The sequence below is a fragment of the Clytia hemisphaerica genome, unplaced genomic scaffold (assembly GCF_902728285.1).
Source record: "Clytia hemisphaerica strain Z4C2 unplaced genomic scaffold, Clytia hemisphaerica genome assembly, whole genome shotgun sequence".
NCBI lineage: Eukaryota > Metazoa > Cnidaria > Hydrozoa > Leptothecata > Clytiidae > Clytia > Clytia hemisphaerica.
Genome location: NW_027103562.1, coordinates 2,045,717 through 2,072,066, shown reverse-complemented (window position 1 = coordinate 2,072,066; position 26,350 = coordinate 2,045,717). Strand labels below are relative to the sequence as shown.

General features: G+C 35.4%; 2 protein-coding genes across 2 annotated transcripts in view; both read left to right on the top strand.

Annotated features, from left to right (window-relative positions):
* The first annotated feature begins 3,996 nt into the window (after positions 1-3,996).
* LOC136800701 (GTPase Obg-like) lies at positions 3,997-10,461 on the top strand. The gene is made up of 7 exons (XM_067057356.1): positions 3,997-4,175; positions 4,568-4,649; positions 7,101-7,278; positions 8,754-8,856; positions 9,129-9,250; positions 9,699-9,837; positions 10,073-10,461. Exons 1-7 carry the CDS (start codon positions 4,040-4,042, stop codon positions 10,435-10,437), a joined length of 1,125 nt encoding a protein of 374 aa, XP_066913457.1. The 5' UTR covers positions 3,997-4,039; the 3' UTR covers positions 10,438-10,461.
* A 455-nt stretch (positions 10,462-10,916) lies between these two features.
* Positions 10,917-26,350, top strand: part of LOC136800804 (NEDD8-activating enzyme E1 catalytic subunit-like) — a 29,012-nt gene continuing 13,578 nt past the window's right edge. Inside the window, exons 1-11 of the mRNA XM_067057460.1 lie at positions 10,917-11,008; positions 11,730-11,817; positions 12,201-12,281; positions 13,046-13,128; positions 13,760-13,840; positions 14,441-14,484; positions 15,852-15,916; positions 16,952-17,030; positions 17,991-18,070; positions 18,527-18,629; positions 19,145-19,312. Coding sequence (XP_066913561.1) covers positions 10,983-11,008; positions 11,730-11,817; positions 12,201-12,281; positions 13,046-13,128; positions 13,760-13,840; positions 14,441-14,484; positions 15,852-15,916; positions 16,952-17,030; positions 17,991-18,070; positions 18,527-18,629; positions 19,145-19,312 — 898 coding nt within the window. The 5' untranslated portion in view covers positions 10,917-10,982. The remainder of the gene's footprint in view (positions 11,009-11,729; positions 11,818-12,200; positions 12,282-13,045; positions 13,129-13,759; positions 13,841-14,440; positions 14,485-15,851; positions 15,917-16,951; positions 17,031-17,990; positions 18,071-18,526; positions 18,630-19,144; positions 19,313-26,350) is intronic.

Sequence of the window (26,350 nt, the reverse complement as noted above, 5' to 3'; positions counted from 1 at the left end):
ACGCAGCTCCGCTCCCAGCTCTGCTCTACCATTTTTGTTTTGATTTAACTTTTTATTTTAATGAACAGTCAGCTGTTAGCCTCCACTAGTCCAGTACACTGACTGTTCCTGCTCCTGGTGCACCTGGTGCTGGTGCTTTGGATGGCTCAGCCTCGGATCGGGGAGCTTTCAGAAGTCTGACACTTTCTAGTCCAACCGCAAAAAAAATCAGACAATGAAAACATTTGAAGATTCTGACACTGACAGTTGTGCCAGCCAGTTTTCCAGAACAGTTTTTGTCACATTTTGTCTGACAATGAACAACAACTGTGTGGTGGTCTGAAATTCCGATGGAAATTCATGTATATATACTGCAAAATGCATCGGAAATTCGACTCTTTTTAGTTTTGCCTTTTTTAATTCAATTGCCTTAATGGGAATTCATACATTTTATTCTCTCACTTTGAAAATTTTGAATCTTGGTGAAAATATTTGCCCTTGGAAATCCTACCTTCTGGTCCTTCTGGGGGGGGCGTACGGGGTTTAGGATTTCCGAGCTATATACCGAATACTTTTGCCAAAATTTCCGAAATTCCGCAAAAAAATACTTGCAATTCCGATACCGTTTTTTGGGGTATTTTCCCTCGATTTAACAAATTTTTCATCAAATTTGATTTTTCATGTATGAATTCCGAAAAAGGGGGATAAAAACTTTACAATACCGAAATTTCGAAGCAAAAATTCATGGATTTCTGATACCGAAACCATTTCAGAATTCCGAAATACCGAAAGAATTTTGCCTGATTTCCGAAATTCCGAAGAAAACAGGGTTGATTTCCGCAATACCGAAATACCGTACACCCTCACTCTTCTGTCTTGTGTCACTCTTTCCTTCCCAACAACTTTCGTTTTTGGTTATGTAGGTTTAAAAATCCTCTCATAGCTTTATCTGAATAAATCTGGTTGAAAACCTTCAGGTTTCATTCTGTACATTTTTTATCCACGTGGTGAACCGGTTTCCCTAATTTCCCAATAATTAAAAATTGGAACATTCCCGTGGGCGTGATTGGGCGTACCGCCATCACGAAATATCTTTCATGAAAATTTAACGTATTCTAACGCTAATATAATCTCGGTCATCAAAAAATTGTTCTATTCGCGTCACCCGCCCACATCATATACCTAGAAAGGCCTTTAGTGCGGTATAAGCAAATGATTTAATTGGTTTAAAAAAGTCAATACATCAAGCAATATTACGTGATCAGAATTATATATGATCAGAGTGAACAGGAGCCATGGTCATACTATGATATTTTCTGATATAAATTTGACCACGTATCAATGTTTTGATTTTTCAAGCGGGGACTTCTGTAGAATGAAAAATATTGCTTGGCTGGAATGAACACCATAACAGCATAACCGTACTGGCCGCGCCATACTGGCTGTGCGACGTACTCAAAGGATTGCGAGGTGTACATAGTTGATTGTACAGTAAATTTGGATGGCTGCGTGGCGTGCCTCTACAGTAGGTGCGTGGTGGTGCACAAGTGACATGTTCGGTCCGGGGTATAGGCACGGTCGTGACAATGACATGAGACCATGAGTGATCGAAAGAATAGACCCTTTTTTTTTCTTTTCATCAGCCATCATCATGGATTATATTGGGCTCTTCCAGTTAAAGTCTGTTACAAAGGGTGGACGACACAGTGAAATTCCTGGATTTCCAATTCAAAAGCAATTGAAGCTCCAGGATTTCCAATACCAAATCAATTTTTTGGTGTTAAAAATCTGGAATTACCAATACTTTTTTGAAAATTTTGACAAATTCTGTGGAACTTCCAAGGGTTTACTGTAAATAAAAAATTTAATCGAATTTTGTAGCACTCTGAAAAATTATTGGGCTTGTGAGTGTTTTTTTATCTGAAAAATTGTTATTGCTGGCGCTTCTTTAATTGTGCTTTGGTTTTAGGTCAATGTTTTTGGTTTTTCTGAAAGATATCTTATCTATTATGTAATAAATTGGTTATTGAAGAAATCACTGAATATCGAAATAATCAATAACAATAAATCACTCAAACGGTTTAAATCCAGTCTTCAAAGGGTTGTTAAGAAAGTGATAGAATACTCACAATCAATATTTTTGAAATTTCGGAGCTTGAAATTCGATTGTTATGGTATTAATCCATAAGTAGTCGTTCGATTACTTCAATTATTATATTATCGATTATTTCGATATAAGAAACATGCTGAGACTGAGAATTCTTTGCATGAAAAATAGGCTGATTATGTCAAAAAGTTTAGAAACATTTAAGAAACATTTAAGGCTCAAAAGGCCAATTTCTTAAGAAACATTGAGGCTGCTTAGTAAAACTAGTTTCTTAAAATTAAAAAAAACGTGTAGTACCATCTGGTACAATAAATTCCATTATAGAAGTAATCGATAATGATTGAAGTAATCAAAAGACCACTTACATATCAATTAATAATCGAATTTTGAGTACCAAAATTTCTATTCAAAAAAATTGTGAGTATTTGATCACTTTCTTAACAACCCTTCAAAGACTCAATAATCGTACTTGAGTACTTATTATTGATTACTTCGAAAAATAAAACCAATTGGTTACTTAGATAACCAATTGATTATAAGAGATATCGATGATTGTTGTCTGATCCTTCAAAGTCAGTTGCTTAAAAACTCGACCTTTTCCGTTATAAATCTTTCAAAGCAAGCGATTAATTCTTTCTTTCCAAATGCAAAAGCAATGGGGGTTACAATGGGGATCTTCCTTTTTAAATGGATGGGAGGAGAGAGAAAGAAATTAAATCTAATCGTTGCATGGTAGTTATAAATTCTTTTTTTCGAAGTTGATTACAAATAAACTGAATGTGCATTAAGAAACTTGAACAAAAGACAGAATTTCAACAAATAGAGAGCTAAGGTAACTCAATAGCAAACTAGATTTCATAAAAAGCGAGCTTGTTTTTACCGAGTTTGTTATTTATTGCTCTTTGTATTGCTCATTATTATTTTGCCAAAAAAATCATGATCGTTTCTATTTTTTGTAGGACGAGTTTAGCTACAATATAATAGGCTCAATGTATTTTTTCCTCTCCTGTTTATTTTCTACTTACATGAAAAAATGTAACTCAGGAGCGATACCAGAGTGCAAAAATACATAACCTGTTGAGACTTCTCTGTTCTGTATAATTGTGAGCTTGATAAACAATAATGATCACATATAGCAATTTTAGATATTCTCTTTCTGAAACATGCTGATGTATTGCAGAAATCATCTATCACGGTTAAAACTGTCAAATAAAGTAATAATTTCTTCATCTCAATGCGGATGTTCCACTCAAGTCTCCCCATCTTTAAAGAAGAAACGAAAACTAATATACGCTAAGGGTTGGTATTTATGATGTAGTTTATTTTCTCTTGTCTAAATAATAACTGTAAGTTGATCTAATATCGACATCCCTCCTCTAATTCCGACAATCTTCTTTAGAGACAGGAATAATATGAAAGCTTAAATCACTGATTGAAAAAGGATTATTCCTCTCTGACCACTAAGCAAAGAAAAACAGTTTCAACCTTTCTATCAATTTCAGGTGATAAAAAGGGTGTTGGAATTAGAGGAGGGGTGTCGACATTAGACTAAGTTACGGAAGTATATAAGCTACTTATTGTATATCCTGTGATTGACTGAACCTTGGTTTGAAAACTATAATGAGAATGAAACCTTTCCTTAATCCTAATTGTTTGATCACAAATTCCATTGCATTTTTCATTTTGCCAGGTAAAACATTTGTAGATTGGAAGCGTATCTATATCAAGTCGGGTAATGGTGGGAATGGTTCAGCCTCATTTGTTCACTCAAGGTATGTATAACGTATTCCTATTTGAATCAGAATTTCTACTTACATGAAAAAATGTAACTCAGGAGCGATACCAGAGTGCAAAAATACATAACCTGTTGAGACTTCTCTGTTCTGTATAATTGTGAGCTTGATAAACAATAATGATCACATATAGCAATTTTAGATATTCTCTTTCTGAAACATGCTGATGTATTGCAGAAATCATCTATCACGGTTAAAACTGTCAAATAAAGTAATAATTTCTTCATCTCAATGCGGATGTTCCACTCAAGTCTCCCCATCTTTAAAGAAGAAACGAAAACTAATATACGCTAAGGGTTGGTATTTATGATGTAGTTTATTTTCTCTTGTCTAAATAATAACTGTAAGTTGATCTAATATCGACATCCCTCCTCTAATTCCGACAATCTTCTTTAGAGACAGGAATAATATGAAAGCTTAAATCACTGATTGAAAAAGGATTATTCCTCTCTGACCACTAAGCAAAGAAAAACAGTTTCAACCTTTCTATCAATTTCAGGTGATAAAAAGGGTGTTGGAATTAGAGGAGGGGTGTCGACATTAGACTAAGTTACGGAAGTATATAAGCTACTTTATTGTATATCCTGTGATTGACTTGACCTTGGTTTGAAAACTATAATGAGAATGAAACCTTTCCTTAATCCTAATTGTTTGATCACAAATTCCATTGCATTTTTCATTTTGCCAGGTAAAACATTTGTAGATTGGAAGCGTATCTATATCAAGTCGGGTAATGGTGGGAATGGTTCAGCCTCATTTGTTCACTCAAGGTATGTATAACGTATTCCTATTTGAATCAAGACATTCTTATATAGATTTACACAAAAACAATAACATATCATATAAAAGATGTGCATTAGAAAGGTGTCATCAGCGTTTTTTGGAGCTCTTTGTTTAAAAAGCTAAATAGGTTGTTCCGGCGATTTTGAATAGTTCTGGTTTCAAAAATCATTATTTTTCAAAATTGAAACATGCTTGATCGTGGGCATTGCTATTAATAATGTTTTTAAATGAAAAAACAACCAATTATAAGAAAAAAATCCAATGAAAATCAAGAAAAACGGAGATTTCCGGCATATTTCCGGCATATTCGGCCGGAAAAAATTTTTTCTCAAAAATCGGACTTAGCCATGTTTTGGGCATTGTTAATAAGCATCTTTGAGCAAAAAATCAGAAAAAACTAATGATGAAATCTTGAGAAAATGCCAAAAAACAGCAAAAAAACAGTTTTTCCGGCATATTTCCGGCATTTTCGGCCGGAAAAAAATGTTTTTCGAAAATCGGGCTCCGTCACATTTTAGGTGTTGTCATTTTGCATTAGTGTGCAAAATTTCATAAAAAAATATAAAGTGCAGCTTGAGAAATTCAAGAAATACCATCTTTAGAGCTCAAAAAACACCAATGAGACCTTTCTATGTGCACATCTTAGGAATAGTTCAATTCAAATAGGAATACGTTATATAATTATTGGACCTACCCCGGTGGGCTGTAGGTCCTATAAATTAACCTCTGTTCGTTCGTTCGTCCGTTCGTCCGTTCGTCCGTTCGTTACTAGCTTTTCTCGGGATTGGCTCATTAGTTTTTCCTAATTTTTGGCACAAAGATGCAAAATGGTAATGCCCAAAATGTGACGGAGCCCGATTTTCGAAAAAAATTCATTTCCGGCCAAAAATGCCGGAAATATGCCGGAAAAACCGGTTTTTTGGCATTTTCTCGAGATTTCATCATTAGTTTTTTCTGATTTTTTGCACAAAGATGCGTATTAGCAATGCCTAAAAACATGGCCGAGTCCGATTTTTGAGAAAATTCTATTCGGCTGAATGCCGGAAATATCCCGGAAATCGCCGTTTTTGCAGATTTCATTGGACTTTTTCCTTATATTCGTTGTTTTTTCACACAAAACATTATTTGTAGCAATGCCCACCACAAGCATGGTTTTAATTGTCGATAAAAGTGATTTTGAAGCCGGAACTTTAAAAATCGCCGGAACAGCAATTTTCGCCGGAAAAACGGTATTTCTTGAATTCAGCTGTACTTTATATTTTTCATGAAATTTTTGCACACTGATGCAAAATGGCAATACCTAAAATATGACAGAGCCTGATTTTCAATTAACGTACTTTTCCGGCCGAAAATAAATGCCGGAAAACCGGTTTTTTTCATTTTCTCGGATTTCTCATTTTTTTTGATTTTTTTGCACAAATGCGTATTAACAATGTCTAAAACATGGCCTAGTCCGATTTGAGAAAATTCTATTCCGGCTGAAATGCCGGAAATATCCCGGAAATCGCCGTTTTTGCAGATTTTCATCGGACTTTTTCCTTATATTTCGTTGTTTTTTCACACAAAAACATTATTGATAGCAATGCCCACCATCAAGCATGGTTTAATTGTCAATAAAAGTGATTTTTGAAGCCGGAACTTTCTAAAAATCGTCGGAAAAACGGTATTTCTTGAATTTCTCGAGCTGTACTTTATATTTTTTCATGAAATTTTGCACACTGATGCAAAATGACAATTCCTAAAATGTGACGGAGCCCGACTTTCGAAAAATATTTTTTTCCCGGCCGAAATGCCAGAAATATGCCGGAAAAACCGGTTTTTTTTTTTTTTTTCTCGAATTTCATCTTAGCTTTTTCTGATTTTGCAGAAAAGAAAGTATTTGCAATGCTCAAAACATGGCCGAGTTCGATTTTTGAGAAAAAATTTTTTCCGGTTGAAAATGCCGGAAATCGCCGTCTTTGCAGATTTTCATTATATGTTTTCCTTTCCTTGTATTTCTATGTTCTTCACACAAAAACATTATTGATAACAATGCTCACCATCAAGCATGATTCAATTGTCAATAAAACTGATTTTTGCGACCAGAACTTTCTATTAATTTTTCCCTACAACCCTTCCCTCTCCCCCATCAACAATCAATGATGAATTTATTGCGTTATGCATTTTCGCTAAACGATATATTTTCTGACTGATTTTTTTCTCCTCGCATTGCTATCTAACTTTCATCATCAGGTAGGTCCATTCAGCATCTAGCTTGTTTTTGTATTGAAACTTTTAATAAAACATATTCTCATTTTACTCTTAAAATAATTATGCTTTCTTGCAGTTTCTTAAAAGAATTTTTTTTCAGTTGGTCCCTATGATTGTGATCTTTTTATTAAAACGAAATTCATTACTTCAAATGGCTCATTGAACAAATTTGTTTTTTTCTTCATAAGGGACCATAAAGGGGGGCCAGACGGTGGTGACGGAGGACGTGGGGCTGATGTCATTTTCATTGCTGATGATGCTTACTCCCAACTTTCTCATCTGGAGCATCAATACCGTGCTAAGAATGGAGGGAATGGTTCCAAGAAAAACAGGCATGGAAAGAATGGAGAACATCTACATATACAGGTAAGTGTGTCAATATATTTTCTTATTGTTTAAGTGGAATGTCCTTGTTTATGTTTTTGTGTAGAAATAATTTTGAAACTGCCTAAAAGCTACTTGGAAAATTTTTGTGGTCATGCTTCTCTAAATATTTAGTGTTAAAAGTTCTTCCGTCTCAGACTGATTTCCGTCTCAACGAAGTATATAGAGAGACTTTTCCGTCTCTAATACAGCATAATTGACCGAAATTTCAAGAATATGTGCTAATTTGCTGTGTAAAATCCATTTTCCGTCTCAGATGAAAGTCTTGCTTTGACCACTGAAATATAAACATTGTTCGAGACATGTCCTGCACGTTTTTTTTATAAGGAACTTTAACTTGGCTCCAAGTTTGGATTTCCTTATTTTTCCAGAGAATTTCAGCCTCAAAGTTCCTTATCAGGGCTCTTATTTACTAAGCTGCCAAGTTTGGATTAATAGGTTACTTTGTTAAACAATGGACTACAATACGCGTTTTTCAACGTTGTTTTGTCAATATTTATAAACGTTTTGTTTAGATTTTTGTAAACGCCTACAAGTTCAAGTTTATCTCTTTACTGTTCCTTAACTTATTTTCTTAGTCTCAGCCTCAGCAGTTCCTTAACAATTCCTTATTTTTTGGACCATTTTCAGCCTCAAGTTCCCTATAAACGTGTTCCTTATAAAAAAAGATATGTACCGGGTGACCCACGAAAAAGTTCAGACGTTTCCCGACGTCTTGAGGCCGAACAAATGTCCCAAAGTGCTTGGAGTTTTGATATTTAGAAAGTAGATATCCTAACTTAAAATTTGAGCTATCACTTTTTAAATTTGACCAACTTGTTCTCTACTTATGAGCTTTTAAAGTCAAAATTCACTTTTCGGAAAGTGTAAAAAACACGTAAAAAAGAGGTATTAAATTTATGCAATCAATTAGAAAATCACTTACAAATGGACTTATTTAACGAGTTTTATGACATTAATAATTAATAAAAACACCTTTAAAAGTAATTTTTGTTTAAAACAAGACTAGTTTTTATAAAAATTGGCGCTTTTGTAGATTTTTCAGATTTTTTTTCAAAGACTGTATATCAGAAACGTCTAAAAATACCAAAATTGATACCCCTTTTTTACGTGTTTTTTACACTTTCCGAAAAGTGAATTTTGACTTTAAAAGCTCATAAGTAGAGAACAAATTGGTCAAATTTAAAAAGTGATAGCTCAAATTTAAGTTAGGATATCTACTTTCTAAATATCTAAACTCCAAGCAATTTAGGACATTTGTTCGGCCTCAAGACGTCGAGAAACGTCTGAACTTTTTCGTGGGTCACCCGGTATGATTTTTTAAATCATGTGTGGCATATAGTTTTTTTTTTTTTTAATTTAACTATTTTTATGTCCCTTTCAACTGATCCAGTGACAACACTTTTTCATTTCTTTATACTATTTAAAACATCTTTACATTTCAATTTTGGCTGCAGATCCCCGTGGGGACTGTCATTACAAACTCAAATAGTGACGAAGAACTAGCAGATTTAACGAGAAAGGGAGAAACATACACTGTTGCCAAAGGTGGATCTAAAGGTATGCTCATCTGCTACTTTGGAGCAAAATCGACTATAATTGCAAGGTCAATTTTCTTTCTTATTATGTTATTTCCATTGCATGACTTTGTAATAATTCTTCATTAATTTTAATTATCAATTAATATAAATTAATCATAATTTTTAATTTAAGGCTTAGGGGGTAATCCAGAAGAAAGCAAGTTATTAATTAATCTTTTGTTATTCATTTTTCTTTACGAGATGATATAGCTGTGAATGAAATAGTTGTTTTGCATTTTTGGTAACTTAAAGGTCTTGGTAATGTCCATTTCAAGTCACCTACAAGAGTGCGCCCAAGAGAGTTCACAGAGGGAGGAACAGGAGAAGAAATATTTGTAGAGTTGGAACTGAAATCAATCGCTGATATTGGCTTGGTATGAGCATTTATTTGAATAGAGAATTAAAAATTACACCACTAGCCCCCTGTTGCAATGAAATTGCGCCAAAAATGATTTTTTTTGTCCAATCTCTCAAAGGAATAATCTAAATAAGTTTGAGTTTATCGACCCAGTGATATTCATAATGGAAGTTTAATTGTAGCTTGGATCATGAGATTTACGTTTGGCTACGTTTTAAAAGATTCTTCTCCCATCATCGGGAAATGTAGAGGATGTTTTCTCCACTGTTTGTACTAAGACCTTCTGTACCCATAATTATCAAGTGTAATTTCCTTGCAAGGTGTGGATCCCCATGTTATCATAGTTGTAAGGTAAAATAGCTCTTGAACTTATGAGATTACTCATTACTGTGATTTCCATTTTGCCTCTCTGTTCGGTTGGGAACCCAAATATTCTCTCAAAGGAACTGTGTTTGTATTTATAGGTGGGCTTTCCGAATGCTGGTAAATCTTCTCTCCTCCATTGCATTTCACGTGCAACACCAAAGATTGGAGATTACCCTTTCACAACATTGAAACCAAACATCGGCGTGATGAATTTAAAAGATGACTTGACTGTTTCAGGTTTTTATCTATTGCTTCCTTGTGTTAACACATTCCTGCCTATTACTTTTTAGTAGCATTACCTGATATTCTAGGGATTTCATAATAATTTGCTTGATTTTGGCCCTCAATTTCTGAATATATGGGGTTTCAAATAATTTTCATGACTTTTAAAAGTGCATCATGTAAGTTAGAGATATTTTGTTCATGCTTACTCATTAAAAAACCCAAATAATATTTATTTGTAACCGTTTAGTTGCTGATATTCCTGGCATAGTCAAGGGAGCCCACGAAAACATTGGTCTTGGACATGAGTTCTTACGCCACGTAGAACGTTGCCATATGTTAATGTATGTTATGGACTGTTCGTCACCAGACATGCTTTCCCAGTTCGAAATCCTGAAAAAGGAGTTAGATCTTTACAAAGCTGGACTGTCAACAATATCATCCATCTTCATAGCGAATAAAATCGATTTGATACAAGACCAGGATGAAATGAGAAATAACATACAACAACATGTAAACATGCCTGTTGTCCCACTCTCTGCTAAATTCAGTCAAAACATTGAAGAGTTGAAAAGTCTTATATTTCAGAAATGGAAATTTAAGCATACTGGCTAATGGAGAAAAGAAAAATGAAAAATAGATTATATGTTATGGATTGTTCATCACCGGACATGCTTTCCTAATTCGAAATCCTGAAAAAGGAGTTAGATCTTTACAAAGTTGGACTGTCAACAATATCATCCATCTTCATAGCGAATAAAATCGATTTGATACAAGACCAAGACGAAATGAGAAATAACATACAACAACATGTAAACATGCCTGTTGTCCCACTCTCTGCTAAATTCAATCAAAATATTGAAGAGTTGAAAAGTCTTATATTTCAGAAATGGAAATTTAAGCATACTGGCTAATGAGAAAATAAAAATGAAAAATATATTATTTTAGATTTTATTTAGTTTTTTCAAAAGTATGATGTTTGGTAGTATATTTTATATAAACTTTGTCTTTTAAAAATGGCTTGCTTTCTTAATTATTGTTATGGTGTCAGGGTTGAAATGCACTATTATGAATTAACCTTTGTTTCTTTTAGTGAAAAAACAATAGAATAACTAGAAAAAAATTGATAATAAAAAGATTATTCAAAAGCATATTGAAAAATGGAGGTTGAAAACAATGTCTCAAGGTAAACAAATTTTATGTTAAATTTCCTTACCTTGCTTGCATCATAATTCTATTTTTCTCTAATTTAGACAGACATCAGACATTCTCCGACCATAGATTTATAAAGCCTGAAGGGCTAGATGTCGTGTTTAGCCATCGCATGCAAAAAAATTGAATATCGGAAAAGATATATAGTTGCTATTATTTACGAAAACCCGCGAAGCTTCTTGGTCATTGGTCAAGCGCTGAAATTCTATTGTAATGTCGCGTGACTTAGTGACTTAGGTAGGATTTCCTACCTAAGCACGGCACACTTTTCAGCAAAAGTACGCCATCTAGCCCTTTGGGCTTTATAATTCTGTGTCTCCGACCCAAAATCATAATTTTCAAGCTAATGCAACAGACATGTTATCTGACACATTTGAAACCGTTATTTTGAGCCGAAGATTAGTCGAGAATCGATAGTTTTAAATCTTACAGTACTTAAAAATTAAAATAGATCATTGCATAGGAATCAAAATAAGGCATCAATTTGACTTTAGACGGTCGACTATCTGTTGATCTTTTTTAATTATGAAAGAAGACAATGCAATTAACCTTCTAAACAAAAGTTTCAGGTTTACTTTTTAAAGACTTGAAAAAGGGATATTTCTAACAAATAATTCAATGAAATTCCTTCCAGGAACAACCAAGACTCTCTACAATATTTTCACTTCTTATATTTTTGTTGATCTCACCTTCAGCCACATCACAGCTAAATTTGGACACATTTCAAAATTCCTGAACACAAATGGCCCAATGCAACATCCAGAATTTGAAGCTGCTCCAATTGTAAGTGATTGATATTACAATTCCTGTGATAATGATGAAAACGTTGTAACTATTGATCCGCAAAATGGACATTGGATAAAATGATAGATATTGCTTGAAATGGGTGTGCTTCTTTTGATCAATTTTATCGTTATCAACCAAGATAAAAGGCAAATCTTAAAATTAGTATTTTGGGAAAGTGAGAATTTGTTTCTTTAAGATGAAAACGAGATTCGGCCTTTGGGTCAAGTGAATGAATCTCTCCTCTATAAGATGAGTCTTAAGATTTCATTGTCAAAGGCTCATCTTATAGAAAGATTTTCATTATGACATTAAGACACTCATTTTGAGATGGGTCCTTCTGCTTCGACAACGACGAATATTTTTTCCTTTTTTCGTTTCAGCTGTTGGATTTTATTCGAGAAAATGTCAACATTCTGGTCATTGGTGCTGGTGGTTTAGGCTGTGAACTACTTAAAGACCTGGTAAAAATTCAGTGATATATTCAGTGATATAAAAAAACGACTTTGGGTTAACTAAAAGCTAGTCACCCCCGACTGGCACCATAGCCTGTATAGAAAACCCTGGCCTGGAAGCTTTTTGTTAGCTTTTACTTTGTTAAAATCGTTTTGCTCAGTTTTTGATCAAGTTACCTACTCCTCTTGGGATTGGTTTAAGATTCAATCATATGATCAAAAAGTGAACAAAACAAACTAGTTTCTCAACGCAAGTTCAAGTAAAGAACAATGAAAATAAACAATGGAAAGACAAAAAAGGCTTCCAGACCGGTGTTTTTTTATACGGAATATGCTGACACTAATGCAAAATAGCTGACTGCATCTGCCTGAGGGACAGTTGACTGCTATCCTTTACGACGAAGGTACTGCCTGCTTTTTTTACAGCATTACCTGAGCTTAGGGTGTATCTTTCGAGGTAGCCAAAGCACACTGTTGTGAGAATCGCATTGTATGGCTAACAGTTAGATGGATTCAATGGACTCAAGAAAACCTTATAAAATTGCAAAAAATACTTTAAAGGAAATTATAGGCCAGGCTATTTAGAGAAAAATAAGGCAGTGTTTCTTTGACAGCTTAAAAATAATTTCAAAAATTGATAAATATGGGGTGCTGAAATTAATATAAAAAACGAGGGATCTTTATTAGGAAAATATTTTTGTCAATTATTGAAAACATTGGCAGATTCATTGCTTAATTACTGATCATTTTTCTCTTTCATCTCTTTTCAAAAGGCATTGAGTGGATTTCATAACATCAGTGTGATTGATATGGATACGATTGACCTCTCAAACTTGAATCGACAATTTCTTTTCAGGTACCCTTGTTGACACTCGTTTTTAGCACTTTGAGCCTCTAAGCTCTAGTATAGACGGCCGACTTTCTGCCCTTCCAATTCTAATTGTTATAGCAGGCAAAATGTGGGCACTATATGTTGGCAATTAAAATCTTTGCTTTAAAAGGGTTGAAAGAAGACATTGCATTGACGTCAAAAGAGGGCTTTTTAGACAGCCAACTCTCTGCCAACTTCAATTCACAATTAGAATAGACAGGGAAAAAAGTGGGCCGTCTTAACTAGAACTAATTAATTGCTCATATCCTTTTCTTACGTTTCTAGGACAAAATTTAGCTACTTTTTTAGGTTTTATATCCATTTTTACTAATTTGACTCTTGAATTGCTTGAAATTACTGAAAAGCATATAGTAATTCCCTTGAGTAGAAATTTCACGTGGGTAGCCTAGTAATCTTGGACTTTTAAATAATCTTTTGATTGTCCTCATGTGGTCCACGCTCAGTCAGCTCGACTATCTTTATCTGAACTGAACGGAACATTGAAAGGATCAGGGGCTCGAACCGAGAACCCCTGGTTTGTTTTTCCGACACCTTGGCCATCGCTTCTATAATTACTCATGATTTCAGTCATCTTTATTTTCATTCATTTCCACAGAGCTAAAGATATTGGCAAACCAAAAGCTGAAGTGGCAGCAGCATTCATCAATAAACGAATACCAAGTTGCAATGTCACACCGTATCTTTTCATTCTATAAAATTATTCTGAAAATTATCATTTTTGTGGAAAATCATTGTTCAATTGTTCTCAATCTTATTGTTCAGTGACGTCTTGAACGTCTCTAGTTTTCTTAAAAACATTTGTGACTTCCCAAGTACATCATCAGATCAATCAATCAGACCGGTATTTAAAAAGTTATCTAAGGGCCGGCACATGACCGGTAAAAAATTATCAAATGGCCGCTTCGAGTCTAGTTAAATCAGTGGCAGTTTAGCGGTCTATATCCTTTATAACAATTTCTTTATGTAATTATTACTAAAAACACTAACGAACGGCCAGAACTGGTCTAACGAGCGGCCATGATCGTATACGAGCGACCAGGGCCGTTCAAAATCAGATTTTATAGAAGGTCTGTAGGCCGATCTGAAACAATAATTTGACCACTACTAGCAGACCTATCCTATTTTAGGTCCTTTAAATCGATTGGGGAGTCACATTTATGAACTAAAAATAATTAGAATAGTGTGGTGATGCATGCTTCCTTTTGAACCATCATTTCTTCTGTGAAGTCAGTCTTTTCTTCATCAATTGATTTTCTTAACTGCCAATATTTTATAGATATTACAATAAAATTCAAGACTTTGATGACGATTTTTATAGAAGTAAGTTTCAAAAAAATATTTCCATCATCAAAGTAAAAGCTCTAATACAAAGAAAAGTTACATTATCTGTATTCGATTTCTGACGTTAACCTCATTCTTAGCAAAGTCGAATATATAGCATATTGTGGAAAGGGGTCTGACCCTCTTCTTAAATGATCCCCCTTTCTTGGCATCCCCCCTAACCTTTAAAATGCTTATCCTCCAAGGATTTTGGACAAAAATAACTAACAAATATATGGTGAAAAATTTTAGAGAGAAAGCGACATAATGAACTTCTTTCTTCTTTTTGACTCAGACTACTCTTTAGAGTCTGTTAGAACAGAAAACTTCCTTTCGTGAAGACCAAATTTCATAAACTGTGCTTGAAAATAATATATATGTAGGTCCCCTTTTTAAGCTATCCCCCCCTTCCTTGCTACCCCCTCCCTTTTTCATGAAAGTTTCTGATCCGCCCTTCTTCAACTTTTCACCCCCGAACTATGTATAGTTTTGAACAAGGCAAGATAAATCTTCTGGTTCTTATTTGCCAGAATAATCCATCCTTTCCATGGAAACTGTTAGATGATAATGAGCTCACCAAGAAAATAAATGGTTCTCTCGAAGAGTCTTACGTTTTCAGTCATCCTACAAAAGTTTTCCATTTCATGATATTTTTGACTGATTTGTGTTCAAAAACATACCGACGTCAGTACGATCGAGACAAGATTTGACGTCAAATCACATAGTAGAACTGACAGTTAGTTGGTCTTAAAGCGGCTGTATTCCTTTGTGTGTTTTAGTCAGAGAGTTGTTGTAATACAATTTTTTGCTCAGAATTTCATGCTCTATCAGATGGTACCAATCATTTCCGTTTATTTTGACTTTTAAAAATCAGCTTTTTTTCTACCCCTTATTTTCCCTTGCAGTTTTGCCTATGGCGTCACTATTTTGGTCACCAAAAGTTTTCCCGGGCCCAATCCGCTTCCTCCCTCTCAAAAATATCTTGCAATATACTGTTCTTTGGAATAGACTAAAAATGGTTAGGTCGTAAAAATGATGTCACGGGACCCCAGGCTTACCCCTACTAAAAAGAATAGATGCCTTTAGAAAAAAAGTTCCCCAAGTTCACAAGGCTTTTATCACAAACATTCAATAAATTACGGTTCGAACGATAAATACAGTTTGAGCGACATATTTGACAAAATCATCAGATTTGTACTGTGAATTTTTTTCGGACACCTCAACCTTACCGTCGGAAATGTCATCATGTTCAATGTGTCAAAATGAATTAATTTGAAAGCTAAATTAAAGTTAGAATTTTTACGCATAGGGCTTTGCCGAATTTTTATGAAAATGAGTGAGTCATTTTTGTTCATTTTCTTTTTCAGATTTCCAAGTGATCGTTTGTGGATTGGATTCGGTGGTTGCTAGGAGATGGATGAATGGCATGGTGGTATGTTCCTTTGTCTCTTCAGTTCCCACAATTCTCTTGTTTGTTTGTTGGTGAAAATCCTCTCCGCTGTGATGTGCGTCTAGCATTGTCTAAAGGCCGGTCTCCACTTGCGCGCGCTGCGACCGCATTTTTTGGCTTCAATCCTTTTTTACTTAAAAAAAAGATTACGTCATAAAAATGTAGCACGCGCTCGAAAAAAAAGTTGAACACATTTCAACTTTTTTCAACCGTTACGTCAGATCGCGCCAACGGATTGCTTCATTTTTCTTTTGACCAATAGCGTGGAAGCTTTGTTCGAAAACGTGCGATCGAAGCGTGCGGAAGTGGAGACCTGCCTTAAGTACACAATAGTGCGAGGATCAATATGTTATACGTTTTGTACGTTTTTTTTTTGCGGAACTGATTTTTGCAGTTGACACCCACTTTTTGTCGAAATTCTCCTAAAAGTTTTCGAGGATTTATAGCAAAAAATTGCATTTCGCAGAACTAATTTCCGTGGTAGACACCTCAGAACGCGAAACTTAGTCCCCTCAAGGTCAAATATGCCAAACTTGGTCTGGTATTTTTTAACCAATCGCCGAACCCTTCTGTATGAACAGAATATAATTTGTTCAAGAAACCTATTCATGATAATGCACCTCTGCAATTTCTTCTGTTATCTCATCACCTGATTGGTTTGGGTAGGATACGAAAAAAGTTGTATTATTACGTGAGATGATACACCTTTTTCCGGTTAGCCGTTTCGTATAAAATTTCACCAAAATTTCGAGTAAACAAACCATCCCATTGGCTAAAAGCAAAAGCATATAAACAAAAAAATGTGCAGAGTATGAAAAAAAATGTGCTTTCTGTGCTTTTACTCTGGACATTTTTCTGTTTATGTTTTTGCTTTTAGCCAATGAGATGGTTTTTTTACTCGAAGTTTTGGTGACTTTTTATACGAAGCAGCTGGCCGTAAAAAGGTGTATTACAGTGGTGCATCATGTCATGATTACAAACTTCTAACTAATGCTTTTCTTGCTCATTTTTCTTCAGCATACTTTATTGAATTACGAGGAAGATGGTTCAATCACACCTGGAACACTCATTCCTATTGTTGACGGCGGTACTGAAGGTTTGTTATACCTTTATCGGGGAAAAAATGTCGGGGGAAAGTGACGAAAATTTTGAGGGGGTGACGAATTATTACACCGACATTTTATCACCCGACTAAAACTTGTACCCGATTTTTTTATCCCCGACCAAACATTTACCCGAAATTTTATACCGCAACCAAAATTCAAATCTAATTTTTTTACACCTTTATTTACCGAAATTAGTGCTTTAAACGTCGAATTACAAGATCTGTTTTCGAGCTAGTGAAGGAAACCATTTCTTTTGGACAGTTTAGTCGGGTGAAAGTGACGAATTTGAAATTTTGGTCGGGGAAAAGTGACGAAAATGCCTCTAGGTGACGAAATTTTTCCTCGACGAAAAAAAAACCCCGACTAAATAAAACTCCGACATTGTTTTTCCCCGATAAGGTATTGTCTTTTTATGATTCATTATGGTTTTCATAAAGTTGTTACTAATGTGTTTATGACAATTATGTGATCGCGTATAAACCCTTCAAGTGACACTGGCATCATATGAGATGGCTCAGTTTTTTTTGGACCTAGTAGCGCCGCTTATTCGCACGTCGTCCCCTGTTTTTTTTACCCCGCCCAAATAAAAAACTCAAGTTTGGTATTGGGACCGATTCACCTATCTCGGTGCAATTTTGCAGAATCTATTTCAGCGATTATAGATTATATATTTCTGGTGATAATAGCCCTTGTTTTACTGAAAACATTCCAAATTTTGAAATGTTTTCAATGAACCTCGGGGTTATTAATCCCAAATCACCCTCCAAACCATGTTATTACTAGCACAAATTAAATTGTACCAAAGACGAATCGATGCAATACAGTTTTATGTATCAAATCCAATACAGTTTTATGTATTAAATGCCATAAGAAGACATGTCTGTAAAAATAATTACAAAAGAAAGCTAATAGCGGTTTTTGATATAATGATTCAAACATATTTTGCCCAGGTTTCAAAGGAAACGCTAGGGTCATATACCCCGGACGAACAGCTTGTATAGAATGCAACCTCGATCTTTATCCAAAACAGGTGAGAAGTTTTCTCCGTGCAATTCTGTGCTTTCCCTGGTTTTGCCAGCAATCTTTGTTACCTCAAAAGTTTATATCATCTTCAACTTTCTTGTGGTTTTGTATTCCCCAGGAAATGAGAATCCTTTCGATTAATAAGCGGGATATATTATTGATTCGGTTTGTATTCTTAAACAAAAGGGAATAGTCTTTAGGTACCTTAGGATTTTGTCTCACTAGTATAACAAGATGCTAACAAGGTGCTTCTAAAGTAATAATAAACATTTTAGTCTTCTGAACAGCTGTCCTCCGTCTTATGGCTACGAAAGCGGTTTTTGATTGTTTTGTCTGAACAACATGACCAGAACATCACTTTTACCACATCCTTTTAGAGCAGAGCAGAGCGTGTCGTGCGCAAATGGGATGATTGAAATTCCTTATTATTCTTTTATTGAATTGTATATTGTTTCGTTTTAAGGTAAACTTCCCACTATGCACGTTAGCAGAAACGCCTCGGTTACCGGAACATTGTATCGAATATATCAAAATAGTTGTCTGGCCAAAAGAATTCCCCTTTGGTGGTAAGCTTCTTTGATATTAGTCAGTTTGGCCTATTCAAAGCGAACTGATACTTCATAGTGAGGAGAGGTTAAACTTCATAGAACGGGCTCAATTATTTCTGTTTCCCAGTGGCATGCTCTCCTAATAGGTAGATTTGGGTATACACGAACAAATCGACTCTGGGAAGCGGGGTTAATAGATATCTTACATATAGATGTATAAACAAAGATAGATCTACTCTGTTTTCCTCATAAAATGGCAGTTGAAGCAAAATAATCCGCCATCTTTGCTGAAAGTAGGTTATAATTCAACCAAACAAATAAATCTGAATTACGTGAAGCGACGAGGCGAGAGAATGGACTTAATCTTTAACATTACCTGCACTAAACTATGGTCTACTCATCAAAGATGGCGGATTATTTTGCTCCAGCTAGGGACGGGGAAGCTCTATCTAGTGTTTCATATAAGATATCTGTGAATTAACTAACGCAAGTGTCTCTCTATCCTTCAAAAGTTCATATTCTTTTAATTTAAGGTGGTGTGAACATAGACGGGGATAACCCTGACCACATCGCTTGGATTTGCCAACGTGCATCTGAGCGAGCGCAACAGTACGGTATCGAAGGCGTAAACTATCGCTTGACACAGGGTGTTATCAAAAATATCATCCCAGCGGTCGCCTCAACTAATGCAGTAATTGCAGGTACTTATTTTCTTCAGTGTGACCGCTGGCAGTATAGACCTTAGCATAAATTACGTTACGAACATCACTTGCCTCGTTTTGAAATTATTGCCTCGTTTTGAAATCCCAGCGGATTTCATTAAAACTACTTTCTATTCATAAAAAAATCATTTAATATCTCAAAGTGATATAATCACCATATTAATTGTTTGAATACGAGGCAAGTGATGTTCGTGATGTAATTTTTGCAAAGGTCTATTAATTTAACCCCCCCCCTTCCCGATTAAGAGGGATTGGTTACTCATCCCTAGCTGTCATGAAGCATATTAAACAAGGCGCTATATCCTTGTTTCCAGCGTTTGAACGCCGTCCTTCACCCATTAAATACCGCCAATCCGCATCTTCTCCAGTTGTGTTGAAGTTTTTATAAGATGCTCACGTAATTGGTTATTCAAAACAATAGAGATGACGCGTTCTTTAGAAAAATATAATAAAAGTTTTTGTTTGAATAGTTAACGACCAATCCAATGACAAAAATTTTTGTGGTAAGTGTAAAGCGCAGGTTACAGGTTACAGGTCACAAAGCTGTTAAAAGTCAATAGAAATAATTGTTGAGATAAAATTATTAAATTTCTTACTATTTTGAAATAAAAACTTCCTTCTGGAGGTGTTTTAGACCACTTTTTAGGAGTTCGAGTAACATGATGCAATGAGCCACAAAACAGCAGATATTTTACAGACCTCACGAAAATTACAGCCTTAACAAAATCGCATGCAATATCTCCAGTCTTGACAATCTAAAAAGCGACGACGTCTAAAAAGATGTTGCCCGAAACCTAGTGTTCATTACCTCACGTGATCACGCAAGTCATGTGATAAACATTGCGCGTTGAACCTGGAAAATCGATATTTTGATCACATGTTAAATATTATTGCGAACTACTGGGTTCCGAAAAATTCCAAAAAAAATGCCATGTTATGGTAAACTTGGACTGTCCAGGGGTAAATTTTAGTGTCCAAGGTGTTAAATTGATGATTGTCCATGGGTATAGCCTTGAAAATGGTCTTTTTCGTCACAAACAGCTTACACATACTTTGACATATATTGGGTGAAAATACGATTTCAAAAATTTCACTAATGAACAATGCAAAACGATTTGCGAATTGGGCAAAAATTCGCAAAATCGCAAAATTTAATCCGATTAAAGTATTAGAATCAAAGCCTTTCTTTATTTCTTCGAAAAGTAGATAAGCGAACCTGCAACCTGTAACCTGCGGTTTACACTTACCGGACTTTTTGCAAAATTTTTTCATTAGTTTTCTCTGATTTTTGGCAGAAAGACAGAGGGCAAAGTTCTCTAAAAAGTTTTTCCGGAAATTTATTTTTGGCCGTAAAAATCGGATTTTCTTTTTGGGGAAAAATCCCTTTCGTCATTTTAAGGGAAAATGAGTATTTCTCGTGATTGGCTTGGTATTTTTTCTGATCTTTTAGTTTGCATTTTCTTTCGGGTCAGTGGAAAACATGGATCCCATCCATTGACTACTCCATTAGTTTTTATGCCCTAGAGCTTGAAAATTTTAGAATTGCTGATTTCTTTAGTTGTGTAGGTGACTTCTATTTGAAATTCAAGTGATTCCATAACATAATAACATGATGAGAATCTAGAAATTAGAAGTTTTTCATTTTGTCAGCAAGATAATATTGTCTAGCGCTCTCGATGCATTAAAAATCGATTTGAGTAGAAATCTTGCAGACCAGAGGAAAGAGAGATGAAAGAAAGACAGACTAATTTCCCGATTTTCCGTTTCGGATTAGTATCAAGCCTGTTGTTTTCTATTTTCATAAGATAACACGGGCTAGTATGGCGATAATTGATTGGTTAGTTGAAAGATTACGTCAGTTTCAGCCAATGACATTTGTTCTATTAGGAAAGTAAAATAATTTCCGCCAAAAATATCTTCCAGCGAAAATTTCTTCCCTTAAGATTTATCTAACTTTTATTTTGGAACTCGTTTTATCGTTGGTCTATAATTCAAGAAACGAGTTTTCCCATTCTGGTCTGTGAATTATATCGGGGTACTCTAACAGGTACACCAATGGAGTAGTCCATGGATGGGATTCATGTTTTCCACCGACCCTTTTCTTTCTATTGTTGCCATTTTTACAACTAATAAAATGCGGTTGCGGCGGGGAGAAGACATAACTTGGACCCCCAATATGGACCCCAATATGGACCCCATTATGGACCCCATTATGGACCCCAATATGGACCCCCTCAAAAATTGCAAATTGCATCACGACACCACGCGGTCGAATTGTATCATGATTACCACATGTTTAATTTCATAGACCGGCTATTTATTTGTATTTCTTGAAATAAAATCATTTCATTATCAAAAATCACTTTGAAATTATGTTTTAGAACATAAGGTCACACGTGTCTTTTAGACACAGGGCACAGGTCATACAAATTACAGACCAGAAAGATTGTAACGCGCTCGTATCATATAATTTATGATATGAAAATAATATATGCAATGGAAATGATGTATACAAAATATGCTATTTAGAAGATTTCAATGACAAATCATCAATCCCAAATATTGACAAAAATGACACTTAAGTTATGTAAATAAGGACATTATCAAAAAATATGAGGTGTATACACCAATTTACAACAAGTGTTTTTTTCATGCTCAATAGGATGCTGGCGGTGCAAATGGATATAGATTGTGATGTAATGAAAACATTAAATGCTCCAAGAGAGCTGTTTTAGAGATATGAAAATAGTACTTTTATTATTATTTTTATTTTTATTTTCGTATGAGCAGAGCATTACATAACTTCAAGTTTTGAAAGGACGTGTTTCTTCCACGAGAAAGACGTTACCTGTCATTTTCCTGACAAAGTGACACTTTTCGACAAAAATATTGACAGGCACTTAAGTGGGATACCTGCAAGCTTTATTTACACCAAATATTTTAATTGTACCGAATGAGATGCCTTTGATATAAATAGATGAATATTGTCAAGAGGCAAACACTGGGAAGCGCAGTTTTAGAGATACAATTCTCATCAATTATTTTATTGTCCTTACGTTGACAAAATGACTTATTTTTACAAAATAATGATCAGATGGTCAAATATAAATCTTCTTTAATCAACCAAAATGCTTTCCCGCCATTTTTGAGGGGGTCCATAATGTGGTCCATATTGGGGTCCATAATGGGGTCCATATTGGGGTCCATATAGGGGGGTCCAAGTTATGTCTTCTCCCGTTGCGGCGCCCCTAGCTCCAGGACGGAAAAAATAATGCGATTTCAAACAATGACAGTCAGCACTTTTGTGCTAATATTACGAAAATGTGTACCGTTGAAAATTTCCCAACGTCTTTAGTTTCGCTTTCACATCAACAAAGCATGTTCAGTGGGAAATTCCAAATGGACTTCAAACAATGACAGTGGCACTTATGTGCTAATATTACGTAAAGGTGTACCGTTGAAAATTTCCCAACGTCTTTAGTTTGGCTTTCATATCAACAAAGCATGTTCAGTGGGAAATTCCAATTGGACATTCAAACAATGACAGTGGCGGGAGTTTCTAAACGTTAGATCACTATCAGGGGGGGGTCAGGGTCAGAATTCGCCGGAAATTCAGCCGTCGATATAGTCATCCGGCCGCCGAAATAGTCATCCGGCCCGCGGAAAAATGGCCATCAGAAAAGTTTTCCGGTCCGCGGAAATTGAGGTCGAGTTACGAGTTATTTTTTTGAGCTACGAAAAAACGAGTTATGATAACATTTTCTGTAAATTTTGGTTTAACTATGATGTCATTGTCATCATCAATATCGTTACTCGTTTTTTTTTTGCTTACTTTAATTGTTCGAGTTGTTTTCTGTTGATAACTACTCGCTTATTTTAAATTGAATAACTTTTAGATTAGCTATTCAAATTTCCTTATTTTATACTATTCTATAACTCGGTTCCCGAGTACCAGATTGTTGATAAAGTTATTATAATCAAGCCAAAAATTACGAAAAAGGACGCAACAACACGGTTTTTCATAACTCAAAAAAACAACTCGAAAAAAATAACTCGACCTCAATTTCTGTGGACCGGATAACTTTTCCGACGGCCAATTTTCCGCGGGCCGGATGACTCTTTCGGCGGCCGGATAACTGTTCCGACGACCGGATGACTATTCCGAAGGCCGATTTTCCGCCGGCCAGATAACATTTCAGCCGGCCGGACGACTATTCCACCGAACTATTTCGACGGCCCAATTTCCGGCGAATTCTGACCCTGATCCCCCTGATAGATCACATTCCTTATAGTTTCTAAACGTCGACCAGAAATGACGACCAAGACCGGCGACCACGACCAGCGAACAGATAAATTTGAGTTATCGAGTTCTTTCCCTTTCTCCAACGTAGAGTGTCTCTCCTAATCATTTAAATTTATATTGAAAAGTAAGGTCACCCCTGTCTCATCTATTTAAAGCCACGTGCCAAATACGTAAAACAACCATTTCGACGCTCTTGGAGCTTGATTATGGTGTCAATTTCTATCCTTTTGCATTATCAGCATCAAAATAATTAGTGGCACAAAACTTTTTGAAAATGGTTTGAGAAGCTTTGTATTTCATCATCAGATTGTCATTTCTGTCGAAATTAGTCATTTTGTCAGCATAAAGACAATAGAATAATTGATTAGATTTATATCTCTAAAACTGGCCTTCCCAATTTTTTCCTACTGACAAGTTCTATCCATTTATACCTTTATACAAAATGCATCTCATTCAGCATAATTAAAATATTTGGTGGAACAAAGCTTACAAACATCAATGACCCTGTCAATATTATTTTTGTCAAATAGTGTCACTTTGTCAAGAAAATGACTGGTTACTAGTACTTCAAAGGTCACTTTTTTGTATTCTGAGGACTTGATTTAAACATTCTCTACGGTGGAGAGAGCAGATAAACTCGATAATCCAAATTTATCTGGTCGCCGGTCGTGGTCGCTATTTCTTGTCGATGTTTAGAAACTCCCGAGAGTGGCACTTATATGCTAATACGAAAAGCTTCAATTCCTTTGAAGAGATTGGAGTGTCTTACTTTATTCATATTTGTATTTTGGAGCTTCGACGACCGTAGAGCTAAGAATTCGAATTTCCAAACTAACACTCGAATTTCGAATAAAAACATTCGAATTATGAATAAAAACATTCGAATTTTGAATAAAAACATTCGAATTTATTTTGATTTACGTACTACCATACAAATAAAAATTAAAATAATAAATTCCGAGTTAGCTAACTCGAAAAAAGGTTTTGTGAAAAAGAAATTCGAGTTAGCTAACTCGAAAAGTTTTTTCGAAAAATAAAATTCGAGTTAATCCTAACTCGAAAATCCTTTTTTGTAAATGACAAAATCGAGTTAGAGTCGAGTGACGTCATAATTTGCACTTTTATGACGTCATAATTTAGCTAACTCGAAAATTTATAACTCGAGAATTCCTAACTCGAAGATTCCGGGCCTCCCATTGAAAATTTCCCAACGTCTTTAGTTTCGCTTTCATATCAACGAAGCATGTTCAATGGGAAATTCCAATTGGACATTCCACCTCTCAATTTTTTTTGATAAACACAAAACATAATGCCATTTTTTTTAAATCGCTTGGTCGATCAAGAAATCGATCATAGAAAGATAGAAGAGAGGGAATACTACCGTAAGAGAGAAAGTTGATGTTGTGTGTTTTTTATTTTGAAAACAAGATGGCGAGTTCTATTGGTGTCCAAACTATCGTACAGAAATTATCTATACTGCAACCAAAACCAATTGATCCTACAAAATGTGACCCAAATAAATCATTGTATTGGCAGATCATCAGGAACAACCAAACTGTATCGAGTCGTCAAGCCAAACAATTCAATTTGGGGAACACCCTTACGTTTAATGACCCGATCAAAGCTGCCATGTTCCTCCTTCAAAGAGAGTACGGCGATTCTGCACTTTTCAAGAACGATGTAAACGAGGCTGTCTTCATACCCCCAACGTTTGTTTCACAGCAATACTCAAAGAAATCGACCGTTGCCATTCTGGATTATGAAGTCAAGAAAGATATTGATAGACTCTTGGATAATTTGAAAATAAAATCACCAGGTTATTGGTTGACCAAAGAATTACAAAACTTTATGCAGACACAAAATGATATGAATCGGATTGACACGAATGCGTTTGACCAATGGGTTGTAAATCTCAAAATCATGTATCTTGTTGTTGTTGTGCTAAAAACTGAGCATGCTAATCTACTTTCTACTGTATCAGATCGAGGAAGTTTCATTCAAGCTTGCATCAATGAAATCCCTTCGACCACACCAGAACCAGCACTGAAGGTTTTTCTGAGAGAATGTCAAGGCAAAAAGAATTTCAAAAAGCTTCTTAAACAAAAGATCGAGGAGAACCCACCACAGGATTCAAACCTTCGATGGATCTTCGGATTGGAGTTTTCAGAGTTGGGAGAACAACTAGAACATTGGTTTTATAATCAACTTTTACCGTTAAAAGATGGCATTCTCCAGGACACAGTTGTCCTTTCGTCAGTCAATTTTTTAACAAATGTTCGAAACAAGATGCATAAAGAAGCAGATTTCTTAATCATTTCCTGGCAAAGAAAACTCATCATTTCCGTAGAGATGAAACGCGAACTCCCCAACGATCGAGTTTTCGACCAATTGGATTCGAACCATCGATTACTCGAGGAAAGATTAGGTGACCAACTTCAACCTGGATGGACATTCTTCCCCGTTGTCTGTGTCCAAAACAGTTCCATCTCAATCGCTAGTAATCATTTCATCACCATGGGGACTGTAATCAAACCATGGTTGGCGAGCATCCTCGATAATTACCCAATCGTTCAAATCACTCAAAAACCGACTCCACTCGATCAAGTTCAAAAGCTGTTGAAGATTATCGTCTTTTCGATTCACGTTTCCAAGAAGGACCTAGTTGCACCCATAACCAGCTCAAACTGGGTAGAGTACATCCAAGACGCCATCCA